Genomic DNA, 19,235 nt, shown 5'->3' on the forward strand with positions numbered 1-19,235 from the left:
CCCGCTCGTCCGCTGCACTTCAGCAGAGTCCTTGGCGCTCTCTTACGAGCTTATTCCTGAGTCCCCAGGTCCCTCCTTGGAACTAATTTTCTCCTGCCTTGGGTCTGCAGGTCACTACTTGGAGCTAATTTTCTCCTCTCTTGGGTCCCCAGGTACCTTCCCTGCGTTGACTTTCTGTTCTCTTGGATCCCCACCTTGCCACTGCAGCCCGGGAGCCAGCTGGCTGAGCCTGGGGCGGGAGCAATGAAGCGCAATGTGAAGAAAGTACTGCAAGCTCCCGGGGAAAATAAAGAACCCCAGGGCGTTGCCTACGAGGAGGTGGAGAACGAAATGGATGCCTTAGAAGATGATGTGTTTAAGGTAAAGGGGACTGGGGGCAGCTGGGAAGATGCTCTGAAATTTGGGTCCCTTTTCTTTCCTGCACCGAACTTCCACTAGTTCCTTCAGAACATTTCCTAGGTGGCAACAGCAGACATGGCTTGGAAATCTGGAACGTGCTGCTTGTGTGCCCGTGTCACTACAGATTAGGAAACACAGGTGTAGGAGGCGCAGAGGGGGCAGCGCCTTTCGTCCCGGTTTTTCTTTAGGTTCTCTCCTTCATACCCCTTGCACCGAGGTCCCAGCTCCAGCCTTACCTTTTGAGGATGGGAGAAATGGGAATGATCCAACCCCGAAGGGAAGGAGGTAGGGAAAGGACTCAAGCTTGTTTGTTCAGAAAAGAGAATCCAATGACCTCTTGTAGATTTCCACCGATACATAATGCATATTTGGATTTGTGGGTAAAAGCAGTCTTATATGTATGCATATGTGTGTACATGCATATATGTATGAATCCATACATAAATGTAGGATTGGGGGGAAGCATTGCCATATTGAACTTTTGCCCAAAACAATTTAATTAGAAGTCTGTTTCAGAAGCTCCTGCAAACTGTTTTTGGCAGGAAGAGATTTGGAAGAAGCTATATACTTTATAAAAAATAGTTCCGAATGTCTAAGACTGCATCCCAGTAGAAATCCTTAGATTACTGGCATAAATAGGGAACCAGCGATAGGCTGATCTGAACTTAACACTTTCCCTCTCAATGATTTCCCTTATGCCAGGGTCCCGACATTAAAAAGAAATTCCGTCTTTTTCATCTGTCTCAGAGAATAGTCAGGTCCTTTCTGCGAACTTTTTCCCCTAATGATGCACACATGAGGTAATAAATGCTTGTTAACTGACTTAGTAGAGGGATGTGGCAACCATAGAAACAGCGTATTAGTAAAGCTTGGAGTAGAATTTGGCAGCATCTTTACAGGAATGTGGCATAGAATCTATGCATATTCTAAAATATTGCCTTAGCAATTTCCTTTCCTTTCTTTTCTCCAAAGAAACTTTCTATGAAGTGAATCATTTAGATGTTTTCCTTTGTGTTTGGGGTTACATTGATGAATTGGCACTAGTTTGGTGAAAGAAGGGTTTTCTAAGAGCCTATTAATAAAAAAAATGGCTCAATTCTCTTTTCCAAAAATCTCATTTCAACTTAAAAAAATAAAAACAATCTGCTTTGTTGTTGTTGTTTTGAAAGTGAATAATAGGTGGTTTCTAATTGATAGAGTAGGGATCAGGGACCGTAAATATTTTTGGTTTAGTGAACTCTCAGATGAAGAAACACCCTTTACTAACATTTTTAGAGAAGAGGAAATTGATGCACAGAGAGATTAAGTGATTTTCCCAGGGTTACACAGTAAGTAACTAAGGCAGAATTTGAACTCAGGTCTAATACAGAGTGGCACCTTCTCTGAAAATGAGAGAATTGCCAAAGAGCGCTAAGAGGTCAAATCACTGCCCCAAGTTCAAACAGTCAGGATGGGTCTGAACTGAAGTCTTTCTGGCAGATTAAGTGACTTGCTTTGGTCTGACAGTTAGGAAGTGCCAGGAGGAACGCACTGGAGCCTCTGTCCTGACTGACTTCAATTCCAACACTTTCTCCAACACTACAGTTTTGGTTGTGTTTTCTAGCGATTAGGCAAGTCTTCTGCAGGTATGTAAAATATTTGAAATGTTTAATGTGAAGATAACTTAATGCCCCACACTAGCTGCTACATTAGTGAAGTTGTCATCATGTGGTGGTGAAGGGCCCATCATTTCCCACCTTAGTGTGGTCATGGTATGCAGTCTATTCTCTCTCTCTCTCTCTCTGTCTGTCCCTGTCTGTCTGTCTCTCCCTCCCCTTCTCTGTGTGTCTCTGTCTATCTCTGTGTCTGTTTTTCTGTATCTCTCTGTTTTTCTGTCTCTATCTCTTTCTTTCTCTCTTCTTGCCCACTCTTTTACCCCTTCCCTCTTCCCTCTTCCCCTCTGTTTCTGTTCACTTCTCTCTTTCACATGCAAACACACACACACACACACACACACACACACACACACACACTGCCATAGCAATTAGCAGAGAACTACTGCTCAATCTAAAACACCAAATCATTTCAGCACTGAGCCACTACATAGCCAGTAAACAGCCAGGAAGCTTAGAAAGGTTAACCATCCTCCAAAGCCTCAACCCTGAGGTGATGACCCCTATCAGTCTACCTTCCCTACATCTTTTAACCTCTAATCCTTGGAATGCAAATATCATAGAATTAAAGAATCCCAGAGTTGTAAGGAGCCTCAGAATCCATCTAGACCAGAGATTCTTAACTTTTTATGAATCCTAGACCCCTGTAGCATTCCACTGAAGCCTATGAAACCCTCTTCAGAGTAATGCTTTCTTTCAATTAATAATCAAAGGAAGCACTAGATTTCATTTAGTTTTTATTGAGAATAAAGACATATTTTCCCTATCCAATTTCATGGACCCCTTGAAATCTATCTATAGACTTCTAGTTAAGGATCCTTGATCCAGACAAACATATCTTTTTAGTACCAAACTCTAGTTCATGTATTTTGTAAGTTAAACAAGTTTTTTTTAATTTTTATTTTTTTTGTGAGGCAATTGGGGTTAGGTGACTTGCCCAAGGTCACACAGCTAGTACGCAGTCAAGTGTTTGGTCTGAGGTCAGATTTGAACTCAGGTCCTCCTGACTTCAGGGCCGGTGCTGTATCCACTGTGCCACCTAGCTGCCCCAGTTAAGCAAGTTTGTAAAGGTACTAGCTTTTAAGGGTTGAGATTATTATCCTCAACTCTTTCTAAATTAATAATATTTATTAGAAAATGGTGTGATTTTAAGGGCATTGAAAGGTCAACCCTCTCCCAAGTTTCTCCCATTGGCTAGCTAGGATATATACACACATATGTGTGTATGTATATATGTGTATACATATGAATATATGTGTATACACACACATGTGTAAAATTGCACCTTTAGGGATAGGCATCTGAGTAAAGATATTGCCTTCACATAGTCAGTATTAAACTGTGAACATATTTACTGGAAGCAAAAAATAACTGTGATGTAATTCAAATTGTTTTAAACATCCCATGAACCCTTTCAGTAATCATGTCATCCCTCCCACACAAGAGCCAAACACTGTCATATTTCTTTCTCTTCCTCCAGAACCTCCTCAGTTTTCCTAAGTCCCTTCCCTTCCCTTCTGCTGTCTTTAGGAAATCTTATGTTTTTGTTCCCTCAAGGCTTTGTTAGGTATCAAGATTCAATTTGTTTAATATTTATTTGTCTGCCTACCTTGTGTGCCCTATTAGATCATAAGTTCTTTAAGGGCAGAACTTTTGTCTCATTCACTGAGTAGCCCACAACCTTTATCATGATGCCTAATTCAGAGTAGCTGTGCTATAAATATTTGTTGAATTAAGAAAGGCAGCAGGAAGGAATTGTACTTGAGCCCCCAAATATATTCTTTAAAGTGAACTTTTATTTTTGCTTTAGCCAAATAGAAGGAGTAACTTTAAAATTGTAGGCACTGGGGCAGGGCCAATAAGAAAAATTTTTATTTGGAGGGCTTTTAGTATTTCTGTTTCGACAGCTAAAATCATACTTAGTCTGCTGATCAATAAGACTAGTCTTAATCCCTCTTTATATTAAATTTACTTCCACAACAGAGGCTCACAGACTAGTGTCATTTTTTCTGTCTCTCTATTATTTGAAAATAATCGTTAATAATAAAACATTACTATAACATGTTCTAGAGGAGACTTAAAATTTTAATTGAAGCCTTTTGATTTCTCCCCCTTTTTCAAAGCTAGAAACTTATAAACTGATATGGTGATAAAAATCTTGCCAAGAGAACATAGCAGCATTTCCCATTGTTGAGTAGATTCCCAGCGACAGAAAGCATGAAATAGCACTACAGATTTCCAAACTTTAGGAATTTCTTTATTTCCAGGGTAGCCCTGAATTGTGGATAGAGAACTGGTTCTGGAGTCAGGAAGATCTAGGTTCAAATCCGGCCTTAGACATTTCCTAGCTATGTGACCACAGATAAGCCATGGAACCTCTTTCTACCTCAGTTTCCTCAACTGTGAAAGGGTATAATAAATGGCATTTACTACCCAGGCATTGTGAAGATCAAATGAGATAATATTTGTAAAGCAACTAACAGTCCTTCCTTCCTTCATTTTTTCCTTTCTTCCTGTACTGTTTCAAGGATGAAATGAGATAGTGTTTGTAATCAGCTTTGCAAATCTTAAAGTATTATATAAATCCTATTTATTATTACTACTACTGTTATTATTATTATTATTATTATTATTATTATTATTATTACCAACCTTGTAAAGGTTGGTTATTATTCCCATTTTACAGATGAGGAGGCTGGAACTGAATGACATTAAGTGATTTGTTCAGGGTCACGATGCTTAGTGTCTGAGCCACTACATAGTGCTATAATTAGCTGGTTTTGGAATTGGTTGAATGACTGTACCCAAAGAGCATGTCTTGATGGAGCTGTATCTATTTGCCAAGAGCTCATTAGTTGAGTGTCCCAGGTATCTATCAGTTCTTGGCCTATACTATTTAACAATTTTATCAGTTACTTGAATAAAGGGATAGATGCCATCCTTGTTATATTTGCAGATAACAAAAAGCTAGGAGGGATGTTGAATTACAAAATAAGGCCACAAAAAGTGCTCAGAAGAGAGATGGTTGGGCTACTTCAATAAGATGAAATTTAATGGGAATAAAATTAATGTCTTACACTTGGGTTTTTAAAAAATCAAGTGCAAAATAGGTATTGGAGAAGATGTGACTAAATAGATTGAAAAATACATGGATTTTTGTGGAATGCAATATTGATGTATTGATAATATAATGAAATTTACTTTTAGATTCATTAACTTAGATTAGATTCATTTACTTTAGGATTCATTAAGGGCCATTCATTCCTAAAAAGACAGTAGCCCCACTAGACTTTGTCCCTGGTTGATGCATACTGGAATTTGACATTCCATTTTAGGTGCTACCTTTTAGGAGGTATATTGATCAGTTGAAAGGGGAACAGAAGGACCACAAAACCATGCTATATTAAGAAGAATAGAAGGAACAAGTTTTTAACCTGGGGAAGAAAAGACTTTGAAAGACATGACATCTATCTTCAAATAGGTTTATAAATATTTATAGGGCTGTTTGTCTAGAAGAGGGGTAGATTTATTCTGTTTGGTCCCAAAGGCCAGAACTAGGAAGAGGGAGAGAAAGTTGTAAAAAGGCCAGATTTAGGCTTGGGATAAGGAAGATTTCCTTGAACTTAAAGCTACGCAAAAGTGGATTAAGTTACCTCAAGAAATAAGCTTCTCCACAGTAGATATCCTCAAGCAACAGTTTTAAATTTAGAGCATACATTAAATTAGATCACCTCCTTGAAGTTCCTTCCAAGAACAAAATTATATAGTATTAAAAACAAAGGATTGGGCTGATTTAAAATGTATAAAACAGACCAACCTGAGTCTTGTTCATGTATGATGTCTTCACCCACTTCCAATTCTTTCTTCAAGAGAGAATTACTATATTTTCCTTATTATCTCTTTTTTTTTTTGTCATTACATCCCCATTGCTTGGAATCATGCCTGGCAACTGCTAGGCACTTAATAAAGGTTTGTTGATTAATTCATTCATCATGAGCTCTCCTTCTAGTTTCCTTCTTTATTTCCCTCTCTTTCCTTGCATATACATTAAAGTAACATAAAGACTTACTAGGAATGTTTGATAATATAATGATGATGATAAATGACGATGATGATGTATATCTCATTAAGCTTTGCAAAGAACTTTACATATGTTGTCTCACAACCATGTAAGGTAGTTGCTATTATTACCCACATTTTATAGATGAGGAAATTGAGTCTTGGATGTTAAGTAACTTCTCCAGGGTCATACAGTTAAATATCCGAGGCAAGACTCAAACTCAAACTCTTGAAAGTGATTGATAATGAGCTTTTTTAAGGGTTATTTAATTCCCCCTATGCCTTTGTTAGCATCAGAGTCAGAGTAGAAGTTTGCAAATACGAAGAAAAGAGTCTGGAAATGTCCTATACAGAATGAAAAATATATACAAAATACCTTCGGTAATTTGCTGAAATAAAATACTTCATTTTCTTTTGCAATTCCAAGGTAATTTTTTTTCCCAAAGGTTATAATTGAATTACATGAACAGATAATTAATTTGTAATCCAATAGAAAATTTTGGTTATACAAGATCCTAATTTGTACACTAAAATTTTTGTCTTAATGAATTACAGCAGTATTTCCATGAGCACCTGATTCTGGTACACACTTAATAGAGAGTATAATTGAGTTATTATTGACATCAGGTCTCTGAATGACTCTACAAATTGCTTTTATTGGCTCCATTAGATGGGATATAGTTTCCCTATTCTTGCCCAGAGAGAACATAAAACATGAAACTTAAAATCACAGGCTAAAAACACCAGATGAATTTAGCAAAAAAAAAAAAATAAAAGGAATGGAGAGGACATTTTTGTTGGGGGTGGCAAATATTGAGGAGAACTGAATACTACATAGATTTCACAATTGATCCATTATTGTATACATGTAAATTTTGAGAATGCCTTTACCCAAACATGCATGCTACAGGCATAGATTTAAATAATAACTACTACATAAGACTCTTTGTAAAATCAAATATGGTGAAGGAATTTCTTTATCCTATTATGAGATAAAAAATAAATTTGGGGAGCGAGATTTTTTTTTAAATATTCAGTCCTTTTTTTCCCTAAGAATGAAAAAAAGACCTCACTTATTTATTATCTATACAACAATGTCCTTTAGTGTTTTCAGCACGTTAAAAACATTCATTTCAGTTGATTTGTACTCATGGAAAGGAAAGGCACTTGAGAAATCACAGATACTGTGTCCTTTTCTTCTGTTTTTAGGTAAGAATATGTTGAAAGTAGGGCACAATGGTCTAGTGAAGTACCTCAGTTTGCTTTATTTTGTGTTTGACTTTTAAAATCAGAAGCATTAAATGTGTATTAACACAGACGTCAATTTAGTCTCTGGTTGTGAAGAGGCAAATAATGAATCAATCAAGTATCTACTTGGGAAGAATTTTAAAATATAGTTCTTTTGGGCACAGATTTGGGAGCACTGAGGGTGTTCATAGGCAGAAAGATGAAGATACAGAGAGACAAGAGTGAATATGTTGTGTTGAGAGCGAAGTAAGAAAACCAGCCTGACAGAAAAAAAAAAAGGATTGTAAATGTCCATGAACATGAGGAAATGAGGCTGGAGAGGTAATATGGTGCTATATTATTGAAGGCCTGAAAAGCCAGGCAAAATCCAGGAGTTACTGGGGAGCCATTGTACGTTATTGAACCTGTGAATAGTAAAATGGAAAAAAAAATATCCCTTTAATCTTGCAGTGATGGGTAAGTTGATTAGAGGCAGGTTAGACCAGAAACTGTGAGATGATTAAAAATCAATAATCCAGGTTTCAGCCTTTTAATAGACTTCATTTTTTCAAATATTTTGGTATCTAATTTAAATCTCCCTTGTAAATTTGCTTCTATCTTCTTTTATCAGGAGCAGTATCCACTAAATCTTCCTTAAGTCTGTTATGTTGTAGTTCAAACAGTTTTGATTACATTAATCTTTCTATGAAGAAACATTTCTAATCTTTTTTGTTTGTTTGTTTGTTTGTTTTTGGCTAGGCAATTGGGTTAAGTGACTCAGCCAGGGTCACACAGCTAGTAAATGTTATGTGTCTGAGACCCCATTTGAACTCAGGTCCTCCTGAATTCAGGGCCAGGGCTCTATCCACTGCGCCACCTAGCTGCCCAACATTTCTAATCTTTTAATGATCCTTAAGATTTTTCTTTGGGGCTGGTAGACAGTATAGTGAATAGAGGGCTAAGCCGGAAATGAGGCAGATTCATCTTGAATTCCAATCTCGCCTCAGACATCTACTAGCTGTATGACTCTGGGCAAGTCCCTTAATCCTGTTTGCTTCAGTTTCCTCATCTGTTAAATGAGCTGGAGGAGGAAATGGCACACCTCTCCTGTATTTTTGCCAAGAAAACCCCAAATGTGATTATGAAGTCCCAAATGGGACTTAACTGAAATGACTGAACAACAACGACAACAACCATGTTTTTCTTGCTTTGAAAGTCCATTCAAGTTCCTTGCTTCTCAAGTAATTAATTAGCTAATTAATTAATTTAAGCATTAAAATGACTTAGTAGATAAAGAACCATCCATTGAGTCAAGAAAACTTCAATTCATGTCCTATCTCTGACATGCACTTACTAGTTATATGACCATGGCAAGTCACTTAATCTCCCAGCTTCCAGATTAAGTGGAAAATGGTGGAGCTATTTTTCCATATTGGATGCTCCCCACTGATAAAATCACAAGTCTGAACCCTTACAAAATGAAATTATCAATTAATGTTTTCTTCAGCTTTCATTCCCTTTGATTTTGTAATTTCTACTCTTGCAAGACAAGAATTGTGTTGTAAACTTGCTTCATACAATGCCTATCATATGACAAATTTGTTATTATTATTCAATTGTGTCTGACTCTTCATGACCTCATTTGGGGTTTTCTTGGCAAAGAGATTGGAATCACTTGCTATTTCATTCTCCAGTTCATTTTACAGGTGAGGAAATGGAGATAAACAGGGTTAAGGAACTTGCCCAGGGTCACACAGCTAGTAAGGTTCTGAGGCTGGATTTGAACTCATGAATACGAGTTTTCCTTGACTCCAGGACTCACACCCTGTCCACTACACCACATAGCTGCTCCCATATTACTCCCATAATACCAAATGTACAGTAAATAATTTGAGATAATGATAATCCCTTTTAGGTTTTAGAGAATAAGTTGTCATTTGGGATATAATAATAATGCTTAAATAAATGTTTTTAGCCCATCACTGATTATCTCTTTAATATAAAACCAGGTTATTTTCAAAGGAAATGTAAAGAGATTGCAAAGCTTCATCATGAAGAATCGTGATGGTTTATGTAAATATGATGAACTGAATGCCACACCCTTGCATCATGCAGCTGCGCAAGATCAAGTTGAACTGCTGGAGCTGATTTTCAATGACACTCAATTTGATGGTAAGTCAAGGTTGGCATGTATATACCCTAACATTAACCAGTTCCTGTTCCATATAAGCCAATATCCCCTCAATAGAGCACAAATTTGGGAAGATGAAGAGAGTGAATGGAGAAAGAAACCCTAAGGGGTGAATTTCTCCAAATTAAACACAAAGCAAGCTTCGCTGGGAAACATTCAGTTGTCTCTTCCTTTGGTAGGGACTGGGTCTTGGTTTTCTTTATGTTGGTCACTATCTTTTTGCTTATGTTCAGTAAGCACTAAGGCAAAGCTTGTTGATTTGTTGATAGAAGGCTGAAGCTGTGTTTTTATTAAGTCATTTGAGAGAAATGATTATTAAATATTCAATTATTGGGAAGATCCAGGTGATTTTTCCCTTCCCAGATCCTCATGTTCTACTAAGCCAAGCCAGCATCTGAAGGACATTGTTGATGGATGAGATTGCCCAAATCCTTGGGGTACATGTTGTTTGCTCTTAGGTGGGAGTTGTTATCCCAGGGATCTAGAAAATCTTATAAAGGATTTAATTTAAGGTGAATTCTGGCCCATTGTGTTCTGATCAGCCAGTTCTGAGCAGAGGTAGACCTCCTTTTGTGTAGATTGCCCTAGGCAGGGGTAGCCTAGATAAGAGATAAGTCTCTTAGTCCAAGACTGAGTTATCAGAGTCAAATCCCCTTTTTTTTAAAATTTATTTTATTTTTAATTTATGGAATAAAACAAGCATTTCTATAACAGTATAATTAAAAAGGTGATTGTACATGAAACTGCAAATCTACTATGCACAACTTGCTATTCTTTTCAAATACACAACGAAATTATCATACTCATTTTTTCCCCTTTTTTCTTCCCTCTCCCCACCCTCTGCCCTAGAGATGTCTACCATTAGACAGGAACATTCATTCTTCCAAGGGCATATAAGCACTCAGTGAGTTCCATGATGGGTCTTTGGCATCTGAGAGTGCCACTAACTCCTTTTATTAATTATCTACTAGCATGATTAATAAAATAATTAATTACCCAGAACCTATGCCTCTTGAACTTTTTATACATCATACAGTATAGCCAGAGGAAAATGTACTGCTTGCATTTTATGCTGCTTTTTTCTTTTCTCCTAGGACTGAATGTACTGGATATTTTAGGAAATACCCCTTTGCACTGGGCCACTGAAAAAAGAAAGGTTGAAAATGTTAAATTTCTTCTCAGCAAAGGAGCTAATCCAAACATTTGCAATAACAATTTGGTGGCACCCCTTCACCTAGCTATTCAGTGTTTTTATAATGAAATAGTGAAGGTAAGGCTGCCATCAGAAGTATGGATGTATTTGTGTGTAAAGTGTGTGTGTGTGTGTGTGTGTGTGTGTGTGTGTGTGTGTGTGTAAAGTGTGGGGGTATGTGTGTGTATGTACAATTCATGAATCCTTTACAAAATGTGGTTTCTGAAGGGGGGTCAGATTGATCTGCCAACTCAGAATAAACAGAAATCGTGTGACTAGCAACATTTCTAAACAATTTAAATGAATCACCCTCTGAATAGCATGAGAATTAGCAATGTTGTTTTCAGTGCTCTTGGAAATGATCATTCATAGCATCATTTTCTGCAGTGGTTGACAGCATCACACCATCATCATGAAAACAGAAAAGGGGTAGAGTAGGATCACGCAGGACAGAAGGATATGTATGGATATGTATGTGTATATATGAATGTATGCGTATGTGTATCATATATGTGTGGATGCATATGTATATGTGTATATATGTGTGTATATGTATGCATATATATTAAGTCATACATTAAAAATTAATTAACTCAGAAGAATCAAGTCAAATCAAATCACAAGCATTCATTAAATGCCAGCCACCATGAAAACTACTCAGGATAAAAAACAAGGCAAAAAAAGCCTAGTTTTCAGTCTACTGGGAAAGACAACACATAATCAACTTTGTAATACTAAGATATATACTGCATAAGTTGTTGATAATGATTTGGGAAAAATTTCTAGCATGAAGAAGGATTATTTCTTATAAAAGATGGGATTTTAGCTGGGACTTGAAGGAAGTTGGAGATGGAAATGAGGATAAGAGAATGTCAGACTGAAGGGCAATCAGTGAAAAAGCCCTGAGTTGGAAGACAGAGTGTCAATTTCCAAGGATCAACAAGGAGGCTAGTGTCACTGGATGTAGTGTATGTTAGGGGGAGTAAGGTATGAGATGATTGGGAAATGTAGGAAAGGGGAAGATTATAAATGCCTCTGAATTTCAAATGTGTGCTTTTATATTTGATTCTGGAGGTAACAAAGAGAAGATTAACTGGTCATATAGCCAAAAGGAGGGATAATAGAACTTGTACATTGACATATTGGCTGGACAAGAAACCTCCAACATGTTGGATGCATCATCTGTATGGGATTTTTTTAAAAAATGTGCACAAAAGTTGCTCCAAATGATATGTAGAAAGGTTACATTCTCTGCCATTCTCTGCTAATGATATCAGAGATGTCATAGTCCCATAACAGTACTGGCCATGGAGTGAGGAGCAACCTCCTTTCAAGTCCCAGATCTTTTATTTACTAACTCTGTGGTCCAGGATAAATTACTTACCCTCTCCCAGCCTCATTTCTTCACCTCTAAAATAAGGAAAATAATAATTGGACTATTCGCCTCTCAAAGTTGTCATGACAGAAGAACTTTATGAATCTGTATAAAAATATATATACCTCTGTGTCATCATTTTTTCAGTATTGGAGTGTCACATTGAGTGAAGTAGAGATAGGGTTAGGAAGGACCATATTTCAAAGCTGGAACACATTTTCTGATTAAAAAACAAAAACAAAAAACAAAACAAAAGCCTTAAAAATAGTGGCTTATTTAGCTCACTTTGTAACCATTGGCACCTCTAGTCATAGGACATGGAGTGACAACCTGGCATTATGGATAGTGGATTGGCCTTCAAACTGGGATGACCTAGGTGTGAGGCCCACCTCTGACTCATCCTGTCTGTGTGACACTGTTCATGTTATTTAATTTCTTGGTTACCCCCCGGGAAACTCTCTAAGATACAGCAGGCACCATTCTGCCTTAGTGGTGGGAGCTTCCAACTTATATGAAGTCATGTAGTTGGCAAAAAGAAAAAATTTAAAAATTCTAGAGAGGTGGTGGATTTGAACTGATATCAGGAGTTTCTATATTGATTAATCATATGTCTGGATCAAAACAATAATGAAGACTCTCATTTTTTTCTTTTAAAACTGACCAATAACATTTGACATTTTAATAATTTCAATTTTATAACTAAGACAAATGGGAAATTTAAAAAATCCCCAACAATATGATGTATTTTCTACTGCATCTCACTGTGCTATTTCATCTTTCTCTCTTCTCTCTTTGTTTATCTTATGCCTTCATTTCTATTTGTCTTCTTCCATCTCCATAATATATGTAAAGTGTTTTGTAAACCTTAAACGCTATATAAATATTAGTTATTGTTTTCTTCTAGAAGTTGATGTTATTCATCTCCTCATATTAAGGTTGTAGGACTAAACAAACAAAAAAAAAGCCTGAGGACCTGGTGTTGAGGAATATTAGGGATTTAAGTCAACAAGCATTTATTGAGTACCTACCAAGCACTGAAAGCAACTGTGTATAAACAAGAAAATAGAGATTAAATTGAAGATGATTATCAGTGGGCTTAGCATTTTGCACTGGCATTGAGAAGCATCAGGAAAGGCTTTTTATAAAAGGTAGGATTTTAGCTGGGCCTTGACACAAGCCAGGGAATGCACAAGAAGGAGATGAAGACGGAGAAGATTCAAGGCATGGGTGATAGTCAGTGAAAATGCTCAGTCAGAAGATAGAATGTTAATGGATACGAAACATGAAGGAGGACAGTGCTAATGGATTGAAGAGCATGTGGTGGGTAGTAAAATGCAAGAAGACTGGAGGTTTGGGAGGAGCCGGGTTATGTGAATTTTAATGGCCAAGCAGACAATTTTATTTGTGTTCTTGGAGTCAATATGGAGCCATTTGATTTGATTAAGGTGTGGGGAATGATATGGTCCTATCCACAGTTAGGAAGATCATTTTGGCAGCTGGGTGAAGGATGATCTAGATTGGGGAAAGACTTGAGATAGGGAAACCAAATAGCAGGATATTGCAACAGTTTAGTCATGATGTAATGAGGGCCTTCATCAGGATGTTGTCAGGAGAGAAGGGGATATATGTGAGAGGGGTTATGAAGGATTTGGCAACTGGTTGCATATGGGAGTAAAAGAGTGAGGAGTTAAGGATGTCACTTAAATTGAGAACCTGGATGATAGAGGTACCTTTGATCATAACAGAGAAGTTAAGAAGAGGTGAAGGTTTTGGAGATAGAGTAATGGGTTCAGTTTTGAACATATTGAACTTAAGATGTCTGAGACATCTAGTTTGAGATTTCTAATAGTTATTTGGAGATGTGAGGTTGGAGGTTAGGAGAGGTAGAGGCTGAGCAAAGATCTGGAAATCATCTGCTTAGACCCACCGCAAAGTAGACCCAAGGGATCCATATTAAAACATAACCTTTGTAGCATTTTCAATTTGGCAGAAATCCCTAGTATGGTTATAAAACTGATATGACTCCCAGTTCTTAAGCAAACTGGTACCTTCAGTATACCCTTCTCTGAATATAACTCTTGGATTCACCCAGGAATGGCACAAATTTTCAAAAAGTCATTAATTCCAGCATTTCAGTTTATAGAAGTAATTGATTTATGGTCTTAGTCCCATTTTACTCCTACTCCTTTGCTCTTGTTAATAGATCAAATAATGGTAAGGTTTGAAAGGGAAGACTAGCTAGCTACTTCTTTCTCACTCCTACTTCTAGAATCTCACAATGAAAGGACCAGCTGACCTATGAGGTCTTTGCCGACCATGAGTGTCTTTGATTTTGGAACCTCATCCACAAATAGGGTTCACACTCCATAAGTGTAAAATTACTATATAAACCTTACTTGATTTTTAAATAAAGCTTTTGTGAATGCTTATTTTACATTCATTAAGTAAGTTGTGATTTTGATTCTTGATAGTTTTATTTTCTTCTTTACATAGGTTTTGATTGAGAATAGTAGTACTGATGTTAATTTGATAGGAGAAAATGGAAACACACCCCTGTTGCTGGCCTGCTCCAAAGATAATAGTGAAGCACTAAGACTCTTGGTTTGTATAATGATTTTATTTTTTCATCCATCTCTATTTTAGTTCAGTGTATACTATTAATGGTTACCACTACATATATGATGTGACCAAAGCATCTTGAAAGTATTCTTAGCAGGGACTTTGTTTTTAACTCTTGTGATGACCAGAATGTAGTATTTCCACAACTATTGAAAGGTTCTTTTGAAGTCTTGTGGCTATTACAGATTTTTTGAAGTTGAGTTTATGTTACTGTTGTGTTCAAAGTTCCATGATCATTTCCTGAAAGGAAGTAATATTGGCAGCTAGATGGTACAGTGTTGGACTTGGAGTCAAAAATACATCAGTTTAGAGCCTTCCTTAGAAACTTTGTAGCCATTTGACTCTGGTCAAGTCATTAACTTCTCTGCTTCAGTTTGCTCAACTGAAAAAAGGGGGATAATAATAGTAATTCCCTCATAGAGTTGTTGTGAGGATTAAATGAAAGAACATATGCAAAGTGCTTTGAAACATGCTTGAAAACATGCTGCTGCTGCTGCTGCTGCTGCTGCTGCTGATGATGATAGAGGTTTCCACAGTAGGGTAGTAGCTCAGTTTCAAACTAGCAAAATATGATGTTAGGATGGCCCTTGGTGTAGTAAAAAGAACTCTGGACTTGGAATCCAGAGTCCATTTTTCAAAACCAGGCTCTGATATTGAGCAAATCACTTCATATCATTGAACTTTAAGATAATAATACTTGCATTATAGACCTCATAGACCTGTTGTAGAGAAAGTGCTTTGTAGCCCCTAAAGTAATAGGTAATTATGAGTTGTCATTAGGACTTATTATAGAAAGTACACACACATTTTGTCTAATTCTTTATTATCTCAGACTGCATGATTAAGGTATTTCTAAAGATATAGTCTGTCTGGATTTCAACAAGATATTGGATGAAGTCTCTCCTAATATCTTGGTGGCAGGATGAAGAAATGAAAATATATGGTTAGATGATAGTCCATCTAGGTACTTTTATACCTGGAACAATGACCATACCAAAGAGTACTAACTAATGGTTGTCAGCCTAAAGGAAGATTTCTGATACATGACTTTTTAATTGAATTCAACATTTTAAACTTCTTTGGTGAAGGCACTCCTATGAATTTTGCAGAAAGAGATAGTTAATACAGTGGATGATGGAATAAAGTTCCCAGAAGATCTAAAGTGCTTAGATCATAAGACCAAAGGACCTAGAGTTAGAAGGATATTAGAAGATCATCTCGTCTCCATACTCTTTTTTTTAATCAACGAAGAAATAACCATACAAAACTAATGAAATGAAATTTAGTAGAGATCATTGTGAGGTCATAATCATAAATTCATAAATTCAACTATTGCAGAATACCAACTGCACCAGTCACAGTTTAACAGCAATGAATAAGAAAAAAAAGATTTAGAGGTCTTAGTTGGCCCCTGTAGGAGTCAGTATGGTGATGTATTTGTTTCCAAAGCTAATGTAAACTAGGACTGCTTCAATAGAAGCACAGTGTCCAAAACAAGTGAGATGTTAATGCTACTCCATTTTATGCTGGTCAGAATACTTCTGGACCTTTGTGCTCAAAACAAGGTATCATTTTTATCTTATATTTTATTTTCAATTCTATTTTCAGTTCTGAATTCTCTCCCTTGCTACTCTCATTTCCTATCTATTGAGAAGGCAGAGAAAAAAAATACCACAAATAAGAATAGTCAGGCAAAACAAACTGCTGCATTAGCCATTTCTGAAAGAAAGAAAAAGAAAGAATTAAGTATGCTTCAATTTTCTCTCTGAGTCTATCAACTTCAGAGGTAGATACCATGTTTCTTCATGAATCCTTTGGACTGAAAGTTGATTTATTGTTGTTCATTTGTTTCAGTGATGTCTTACTCTTTGTGACCCCATTTGGAGTTTTCTTGGCAAAGATACCAGAGAGGCTTGCCCTTTCCTTTTCTAGTTCATTTTACAGATGGAGAAACTGAGGCAAGCAGGGATTAAATAACTTTCGCGTGGTCACACAGCTAGTAAGTGTCTGAGGCCAGATTTGAACTCATGAAAATGTCTCCATGCCCAGCACTCTATCTGCTCTGCTACCTAGCTGCCCTATCAAAGTTGATTATCTTTGCAATGTTACTATTATTCTCCTGAGTCTGCTTATATCTTTGTATCAGTTAATATAAGTTTTCCAAGGTTTCCTGAATGCATACCCTTCATTATTAAGTACAGTTATATTCCATTACATTCTTATGGGGCAACTAGATGGCGCAGTGGATAGAGCTTGAGGCTTGAAATCAGGAAGACTCACTTTCATGAATTCAAATCCAGCCCCAGACAATTCCTCCCTATGTGACCCTGGTCAAGTCACTTAGTTCCTCATCTGTAAAATGAGCTGGAGAAGGAAATGCCAAAAACTCCAATATCTCTACCAAGAAAACCCCAAATGGGGTCATGGAGAGTTAGACATGACTGAAATATGACCTAACAACAAAATTCATATGTCCTAACTTGTTCAACTATTCCCTGATGGATGAGCATCCCTTTGGTTTCTACTTTTTTGACACCATAAAAAGAGCTGCTATAAATATTTTTGTACATGTGGGTCCTTTCTCTCTTTCTTTGATGTCACTGGTGTCACTGGGTCACAGGATAGGCACAGTTTCATAACTTTTAGGGCATAATTCCAAATTGCTTTACGTACAGCCTACAGTACCCTCCCCCCCAACATTTGTCACTTTCCTTTTTTGTCATCCTAGACAATCTGGTAGGTGTGAAGTGACACTACAGAGTTGTGTTAATATGACTTCTCTAATTGCTAGTGATTTAGAACATTTTCACGTGATTATTGATAGCTTGAATTTCTTCTTCTAAAAAATGCCTATTCATATCCTCTGACCATTTATCAGTTGGGGAGTGGTTCTTACTCTTGTAAATTTGTAGATGCCATATTTCAGAAGGAATATTAACAAAATCCTAAATTAAAGGCTTATCCAATCCTTTACCTTCCCTGGAAGGTGACTAACTTAATGTTCAGGGACACAAAAGCCACTTTGAAGATAATCTAGCCTTATAGTTTATACTCTTCCTTTCTCTTGGAGGCCACTTTTAAACTAATTCATTCTTCCCCACCAGTGAGTGAAATGATGAAATAAAATTAATTAAAAAAACACAATCAATTCTGTTTTACTATCAATCTATGTTAAATGTATTTTGAAAAGAGGTAGATGAAAATGATTTCCTAAATATAAACTTTCTCCATGAAAGGACTTCTATGATTCCACAACAGCACTAACCTCTTGACTACTATGTTTTAAGTGGTGTAAATGCCTTTAATTAGGGCTTTCCTTGAGTATATTCCTTTGTATAATAACAAGAAGGATTTAGAGTTGAAATGATAGAGTGACATTTTAAAAACAGAATAGTGATCTTATTGGAAATTGACTTCATTTTGCTAAAGTGTTGAAAGAAGATTTCACTGAAGTCTGAGTTGTTACCTCTACCTTATTTGTTTTATCTTTTGATAATTTTTATTATGCTGCCAGATCCCACCCTAGTTCCCAGAATTATCTCTTTAATGGTTTTTATCTGGGTTCCTGAAGTTTTTCTTAGACATTTTTCATTTAGCATTGAGTCTAACTATTGTGCTTGAACCTTAGTACTGGCTAAATAGTCTGCAAGAATAGACGAGAACCATTATCCATTTTTACCCTCCTTCCTACTGGGCACTATATAATTTGATTCATTCTGGATTTTTTTTTCAGGTGGATAATGGGGCAAAAATATGCAAATCAAACAAATTTGGATGTTACCCAGTGCACATAGCTGCATTTTCAGGTTCCAAGAAATGCATAGAAATGTTGTTAAAGTTTGGTGAGTAAAGGCATTTATGTAGTAGAGAGCAATAATAAACTTACTATTCTATTAATGGAGGTTGTAATTCATATTATTTCTCAACAACACTTACTGTGTGTATATAGGTAAGATTTTATTCTTACTTTTAATGTTTTGTGACATTTCAGATTGTTTATTTAAGTAATATTCCATTTGGTTTTCTTATGAAGGTGAAGGACAAGGACATTCCAGGCAAAGCCAAATTAATTTTCTCAATAATAAAAAAGCAAGTCCTCTCCATTTTGCTGTTCAAAGTGGTGACTTAGAAATGATTAAAATCTGCCTGACAAATGGAGCACATATTAAACTAGAGGAGGTAATTTTTCATACTTTTTTTATCACAGTTATATATTTTATTTTTATAAATTGTTTTCCCAAGTATGTTTATGGCTCCATGATCACTGAGTAAGGAGCAAATGAATACAGTAATAAATGGGACATAAGCAAAGCAGAATAAAGTCAAAAGTTAAGCTTTTAGCTGGGTGTGATAGGACTGCTTAAAACATAAAATAGCTTCTAAATAATGGTTACAGTGGAGGGGGGAAAGATAACCAGTCCTGCTGCCATGATGTTATGTGGCAAAGAGAAGTAGAAAGAGATTTTAAAATTAGCTGAATGTTTAGCAAATTCATTTATCATAAGTAATAAACATATTTAT

The 19,235-nt window shown here is 36.5% G+C and overlaps 1 protein-coding gene across 1 annotated transcript in view; it reads left to right on the forward strand.

The window, feature by feature from the left end:
• The first annotated feature begins 243 nt into the window (after nucleotides 1-243).
• TRPA1 (transient receptor potential cation channel subfamily A member 1) overlaps nucleotides 244-19,235 on the forward strand; it is a 75,260-nt gene continuing 56,268 nt past the window's right edge. The window contains exons 1-6 of the mRNA XM_020971045.1: nucleotides 244-360; nucleotides 9,347-9,509; nucleotides 10,623-10,798; nucleotides 14,589-14,696; nucleotides 18,448-18,556; nucleotides 18,748-18,893. Coding sequence (XP_020826704.1) covers nucleotides 244-360; nucleotides 9,347-9,509; nucleotides 10,623-10,798; nucleotides 14,589-14,696; nucleotides 18,448-18,556; nucleotides 18,748-18,893 — 819 coding nt within the window. The remainder of the gene's footprint in view (nucleotides 361-9,346; nucleotides 9,510-10,622; nucleotides 10,799-14,588; nucleotides 14,697-18,447; nucleotides 18,557-18,747; nucleotides 18,894-19,235) is intronic.

The sequence above is a fragment of the Phascolarctos cinereus genome, unplaced genomic scaffold (assembly GCF_003287225.1).
Source record: "Phascolarctos cinereus isolate Bilbo 61053 unplaced genomic scaffold, phaCin_HiC Scaffold_4;HRSCAF=312, whole genome shotgun sequence".
Lineage (NCBI taxonomy): Eukaryota > Metazoa > Chordata > Mammalia > Diprotodontia > Phascolarctidae > Phascolarctos > Phascolarctos cinereus.